The 7,268-nt window shown below is 32.8% G+C and overlaps 2 protein-coding genes across 2 annotated transcripts; one reads left to right on the plus strand and one right to left on the minus strand.

The window, feature by feature from the left end:
- Window positions 1-750: 750 nt before the first annotated feature.
- Window positions 751-2,351, minus strand: LOTGIDRAFT_237822 (hypothetical protein; the record flags this gene model as incomplete). The annotated part of the gene is made up of 5 exons (XM_009047893.1): window positions 751-1,134; window positions 1,294-1,361; window positions 1,626-1,734; window positions 1,906-2,073; window positions 2,244-2,351. 5 exons carry the CDS (start codon window positions 2,349-2,351, stop codon window positions 1,003-1,005), a joined length of 585 nt encoding a protein of 194 aa, XP_009046141.1. The 3' UTR covers window positions 751-1,002.
- A 1,264-nt stretch (window positions 2,352-3,615) lies between these two features.
- On the plus strand, window positions 3,616-6,002 carry LOTGIDRAFT_171705 (hypothetical protein; the record flags this gene model as incomplete). Its single annotated transcript, XM_009047894.1, has 2 exons — window positions 3,616-3,630; window positions 4,785-6,002. The coding sequence occupies 2 exons, from the start codon at window positions 3,616-3,618 to the stop codon at window positions 6,000-6,002; spliced, it is 1,233 nt and encodes a 410-aa protein (XP_009046142.1).
- Between the last annotated feature and the right edge of the window lie 1,266 nt (window positions 6,003-7,268).

The following is a 7,268-nucleotide window of genomic DNA, read 5'->3' on the forward strand; positions in this document are numbered from 1 at the left end:
ACAACTGGATTTCACCCAACATTTTTTACATTTTTGTTAATATATTTTCTGTCTGAATTCCTAATAATATATGTTTTTTTCACATTTCATCTTTGTGGATAGTATCCTATCCTATAACTGTATTTTTATTCGCACCCATGGAAATGTGTGTATATTGCCTTTGTCCCTGTCCGTCAGTCCGACCTTATTTCTTGTTAGCACTATAGAGACTACAGTTTTTATACGCCCACACGTTAACCGTCCATCCGTCCGATTTGCCACTTGCTGCCACTCAAAATATTCAATTCTATATGGATTAAATGAAACTTGACATGTTGAATTAATCCCACTTGAATAAAAAAGCATGAAATATGAAAATTTCACTCTCAGAAACATTCATTTACTGATAACTCTTGTCAACCTCCCTGACAAATTAGCTGCCATTACAAATGTGGGCGTATTACGATGGCATCGCTATTTTTATTTGATTTTACTGAAATTGGGTATGATTATTTATAATGATGAGATCTTGGTCAAGTTCGAATTTGACAATTTTTCAATGAACAGTCTTTGAATTATTGTTCTTGGAGTAGTAAAAACTCTTCCAAATTTATTCATGAGCGCAATAGAGACTACAGTTTTCATTTGATTTGAATGGAATTTGGTCTGATCATTTATATTCATGAGAACTTGGTCAGATTCAAATAAGATGAATTTTTGATTAACAATTTTTGAGTTAGACTTAGGAAAAACATGTCAAAATTTGTTTGTGAACACAATAGTTTTTAATTGATTTTAATGAATCTTGGTATGATCATTTATATTGATAAGATCTTGGACTGATTCAAATTTGACGTTAATTGAAACTAATACATAAATAACAATAGTGTTTTTCATGAAGAGTTGGCAAAACTCTTATAACAACCAAGGCAACCTCAGATATTATCACTGTATCACTCTAGCATTCTTTATGATTTCAGAACTCCAGTCTGCTACATTGAGGCTCAATCTCAAAGAATTCAGTCAAGGTACTGGTGTATTAGCCTTTCTTAAAGCTAGATATCCTGTCACTATATCACCTGGTAATATACGAACATGTGAGAACTCTTCAGCTGTAGCATACCGTAATTTAGTTTGTGGATCAACATAACTTGCCTGGAAAAACCAAATCAAAATGATAAGACATTTATTGAATTTTTAGACTAACAATCATCATATAACAAATCTACAAACTAGATGATTAACTTCATAATTTCTTTTCTGAAATAAACACTTCATTTTTTGTATAAATAGGTTTAGAAAATATAAATATACCTCTAAACCTGAGATATCTGAATATTTTTTACCAGGCCGGAATGATGGAGGGGCATCTATTGATCCATCTAAAATATAAAACACACAACTTGACTTGTAAAAGTTGTAGATTATGGAAAGTTTTTATATACATGTAATTGATCGTCATCCATTGAAATCCAAAAACAAAGATTATTGAAATAGTTGTGAGACATTTAGGTTCTTATGTTCCAATCACATTCAAATTTTTATTGCAGATGGACATCAGTGCACTAGAACTGTAAGTAAGCTATGACACTAAGACTTTAATCAAGTCACTTTACTATTATATGACAAACACTATTGGTACATACATGTTACATCTGTTGGTTTCCATGGAAATGAACGATCTCCTGCTATTATTTGTTTCAGATTCTTCCATACTCTTGTTCTTTTGCCACAAGAGGTTCCTTTACTAGAATGCTGAAATATATCAAGCTACTCTTCAGACACAAAACGTACAAGCTAAAGCTTAACACTTTGACCCTTTTACTATTATTAGTGATGAAATGAAAATGTCACTGCGATAATAATTCTCCACTTAATATGAATGGTTTTGAACAAAATTATTTTTGTCCCAAAACCTTTACTTACTACAAAATTAGGATCTTTAAAAACCGGAAGTTGTTTTTCTGGTACAATAGGAATTACAGGAACAGCTGTAGTTTGAGTTATGACCTCTTCATTAGTTGTTGTCTGGCGAACACTAGAAGTTGTTTCATTTTCAAAACTAACTACTGAAATCTCTTCAGTTTCCTCCGCCTGTCAAAATTTGAAGAAGAAAACCGTAACCAATGATTAAGATCTCCGTATATTGCCACAATATATGAGATGGTAACAGCGTTATATTTATTTAAATATAAATTGATTTCAATGTTAAAAGGCCTATCTTTAGCAAAAACAGATAACATGTGCTCTATGCAAAGACATACCTGTACTAGTTTCTTTCTTTTAGATGGTGTACCTGAAGTGGTACCGGCTGAATGGCTTGTTTTATTCCTATTTGTAGATTTCTTGCACTTTCCACTGGGGGCTTCCATTTTAGATAAGGGACATAACTCTGGAAATAAAACATAGAAACGTTCAGACCACCATTAAATTCTTAATTCCGATGTTTTTGTTAAGTCGAATAGAAATAATGAAACGAATAGAGTTTTACATCATACTTTTCTGCACCTATTGGACTAGTAAGGACCGACATCACCATATTAGGACAGATAACTAATACAATTTTTTTTTTCAATTTCAATAGATTGACTCGGGGTGTTGAATCACAACCTGCAAAGCATTATTCATTGTCCCATCCGATCGACTAGAAGCTTTTCCCGAGTAAAATGAAAAATAAAACAGAGCGACTGAAGGCAAGATAGGTGTAAACACGCGAGAAGCGTCTAAAAATATTTATAAGGAAATGATAATAAAAAAGATATATTTCTTTCCCATTTGCACAATCAAATCCAGCTATGGGCCTGAGCCCATCAAATACGATATAACAGTGCACAAACCCTGCAGGCCTATAGTAAGTATAGCTACTGTGATAGGACTAACTAATAAAGAGACCTAACTAGCCTTTTCCGGCCATTTAAGGTCGTCTGAGAACAGATTGACCCACTAACAACCAGTAATGCTACAATAGGTCTAATACGTCATCCATTTAAAGGACAATTATCTTGTTATCTGAGGAAACTCTTCATCAATAATGATAGGCCTATACAATAATGCAAATCCACGACTGAAAATGTTTTAATATAAATCTAAAAGAAACACATTACACAGGTCGCACCCCCTCCCCCCCCCCCCCTCCCCTTAAAAAGACAGATACAGTGTAGAGCACACTGGTGGAGACCACAGCGCAAAAACAGCCCCCCCCCCCCCCTTTTCCGACACTAATTCTAGTCTAGAAAGGGGAGTTTATTTAGATAAATCCTAGATGCATGTACATTGCCATCCACACAATTTGTAGAAATATTTAGTCTTTTTCTCAGAATACATTTCTCATCTCTCGTCACATCACCATTAAGTTCAAATAAAACGATGTTCGAATTGCAGGAAAGCAGTCCTTGAAATGTCAGTAGAAGTGTATTACACAGATAATTTTGAAAGTAGGCTTGTGAGTTTCCTATGAGAATTACTATTTAAAAGTTCCTTATCAATGAATGGTTCAGTTACAACGATTTAGTAAACAAAATTAAAACCACGAAAAAAACATTCCATTTCACAAGTTTACTTACTAAAAACTCAAAACTGAACATAAATTCAATAAAAAGAAAAGGAACTCAGAAGAGGAAGAACTTAAAAATAAACATGACTATAAAAATAGTAAGTATTTAAGATTTATTTATTTATTATTTATTATTTGTTTTTGTATTATACAAAAGTATATATTTTTGTTCGTTTGAAACATATGTTTGTATGAGTTCTTTTAATTTTATTTTGATTTTATTTATTTTCTATTTTTTATTTCTATTTATTGTCTTTTTTGTTTTCATTCTAACTTGACATTTATTCCTGTAAGTTTCTTTAATTTATTTATCTATGCTTTTATCACTATTAGTTTTTGTTTTGGTGTGAGTAATATAAGCATAACCCATTTTTTTTTTCAATCTAGAAAAATGTAGGATTAAATGTAAATTAAAAATGATTCAAGTTATAGAAGGGTAAACCATCGCGAGTAGGCTAGTTTTATCTGAACCGCAACCTTTCAGCTTTAAACTATACTTAAATAAAGTTGCCTGGATAATCATAATCCAAAGGATTTAGCTGCTTCTATCCATGTTAAATCCCGAAATAATTCTTCTATGCTTATTATATTAAGCCTTTGGGATGATGAGAACACGATTTCAGGAAACATGGCGTGAAAATATGACATATTATTATATGGTCTTGATGAAATCAACACGACCAACCAGAATTAATGCTTTAATTAATTAGGTGCAAAGCTTGTAACAAGAAATATATGCAGTTGCAGTTGTCAAAACCCCTAAATCAAATGAATTATATCATGTTAGGAAAACAAAACATTCAACTTACCGTGGGAATGGCATGGGAAGCATTCGATATCTATTTCCGTTCAAATCTATTAAACGATAATGATTAGATTAGTTACAATACACTCATACAAAGATATACATGTTTAAATTTCTTACGATACAATCCCTTCCGGATATTTATATATTACTTCCTATACTTCAATATTTGACAACTAATATAATTTTGAAAAAAATCCTCTACTTCAGCTTTCATACAATATTATAGTTCTTGTAATAAAATTTTAAAACTTTTGACGAATTTCTTTGTAAAACTATAATTAGTAGGGTGTAGAGTTCTATATTATTATGTTAGTTTATTTGAATTAAAGTTTGTAACAAAATCCTTAAGACTACCGACATCATGGAAGAATCTTACCATTCTTAAAAATCTGCAGGTTATATCCTCTAATTTGCTTGTTTTATTTTGGTATTGTTTATTTACAGATGCTACAATGGATGGTAATGTTAGTTGTTCTAACCACTCAAGTACAAGCTTCACAAACAGACTGTCCAGAATCTTGTATGTGTCTAGGAGAATTTGTACAATGTCAAAATCTGAGTGATCATGCTACATTCCCATCTGGAACTGAAACTATTCTAATTGAACGAGCCAATATAAAGGAATTACATGTCAGCCATTTTGCTGGATTAGAATCTCTGAAAGTAATCGAATTTCGAGAAAACAGTAAAATTTCCATTATCAATTCTAATGTTTTTTCGAATTTGAAACATTTAGATGGAATTTTCATCTCTGATACAAACATTGGAACCATTAAGGAGAACGCTTTTTACAATTTATCTCACTTGCGAACCCTAGATATACACCATTCAAACATCTCAAATATAGAGACTAAAGCATTCAACAAATTATCTCAAATTTCCCGAATCGAGTTGGCTTCAAATAATATAACGTCCATATCATCCTCTGCCTTTCATGATATCACCGAAATCAAGTCATTCGTATTGTATCTGAATGAAATGAAAGAATTCCAAACCGATACTTTCCAGAATATTCAGTGTAAAAGAGTTGAGTTTTATCTGAACACAATTCGAAATATACCTTGTAACTCTATTGAATCTCTGTTCACCTTTAGTAACGACACAAAATTTTATTCTAATAATTTCAAATGTGACTGTGGAATAAACTGGATGGCAGGGGTGCCAGAATTGCAATCCCATCTCTCAAACAACGTATGCTTAAATGGAACTAGCTTGGATGAGTTTTATACATCAGAAGCAGTTGCTGCTTGTGGACCATCGATTGGCTGTGGCCAAAGTTCTGCTGCGTCCACTGGTGTACCACATAGCTCTACAAAGAAAATAACACCAAAATATACAACGAAAATGTCCACGTTCTCATCAGTAACCACGTCAGTTGATGATACAAGAAAAACCCAAGAGACAGCCAAGTCCTCAGGACGCAGTTCTAGCACAGCTTCCCTGACAAATGACAAAGGAACGTCAAAGGCAACAGACAGCTATTTACACGTCACAATACCTACACAACAAATTCTACAGAAAACAGCAAAAAAATCAACACGAATGCCAAAGGTTTCAAGAAAATTTTTGCCGAAAGTACAAGCCGATGGATCTTCAAATTCAAGCCAAAGTCTCGAAATAGTTTGTGTGTACTTATTACTCTTAACTTTTGGAATATTGTGACCATTTTTCATTTGTTAATTACCTACTCCGATTTCCAGGATTGGTTGGTCTTGGTCAATTTGTCCTTTTATTTCATTTTTATCTTATTTTGTTATATTTTAATGTTTAATTCATCTAGGTTCCCTTATACTCAGTTTTACTGTATTTTTCACTTAAGGGGGATAATCATGTTGAAATTCACCTTTAGATAAGTGGGCCAAGCATGGGTCGTATTTATTTCCATTTTATTATATGTTCACAATATGCTTAGCATTAGCTTTCATGTGATATGCATTTTAATAGGGTAGGGCTTGGGTTCGTATTTTTAATGTATTATTTTAACTCATAAGAGTACCAGGCAAGTCGGTTTATGGGGCACTCAAAATGTATAAATAGAGTTTAATTTCTGTCATTCGAGGAACTCTGTTATTTGAATTCACAGAGACACTGAGACTCCAGAACACAGAAGTCTGAAGGAACAGGTTCCCTATGTAAGTAGAGAGGCTTACATAGTAAGAGGAGATTAGGGAGATTTTGAATAAAAGATACTAGGTGTTAGTATCCTTATCTACTGTACCGATACCCGTTTCCGCTCGGCGGGTACTCAATTTTGTTGAATAAAGTATATTTTGTTGTCAAGTGTGAATTATATATGTCTCTTTGTCCTATATCTTGGTGTCTGCGGGTAACAATATTTAACCTTCTGTCTTAGCGAAAAATGTGACGGATTAACAATATTCAGTGTCGCTCGTTACTTCTTTTGTTAGCAGTTTTTAACATTAGTTCTATATATAAACTGGTGTTTTGGTGAGGTAGTTTTTTGGTAAAAAGTGTGTATTATCAAAAACGTCGTAAATTATACCTTAAAATATTTCTAAAGTATGCTATATATATATCTATGTATCTTCTTGTTCAAACTGAAGTTTTGAGTACTATTTGTTAATTAAGCAGTTTGACCTATAATGTTTTCCTTGCTCGTAAACCTGCCTACCAATCTCAAGGAATTGCTTAACTGGAGCAAGAAATATGACTTAAGTATTTTGTAGAGCCTGGATTTTGGCTACTCACTCAAAATGAGTAGAAATATCTAAGAATGTTTTGAGGCCCCGGTTGTACTAAGATTGTAGTGTACCTGTATTGTAATAGCCAATACCAAACACAAATAATATGGCCATTGCATGTCTATAAAATTGACAATAAGCGTTGGTATTATTAAGTGTTTATATTACATGGAATCGTTTCTGAAACAGCTCTGACGATCCTGGTGTTCAGACCATTGAATTGCAC

This window comes from Lottia gigantea (assembly GCF_000327385.1).
Source record: "Lottia gigantea unplaced genomic scaffold LOTGIsca_118, whole genome shotgun sequence".
In the NCBI taxonomy this organism is placed as follows: Eukaryota; Metazoa; Mollusca; class Gastropoda; family Lottiidae; genus Lottia; species Lottia gigantea.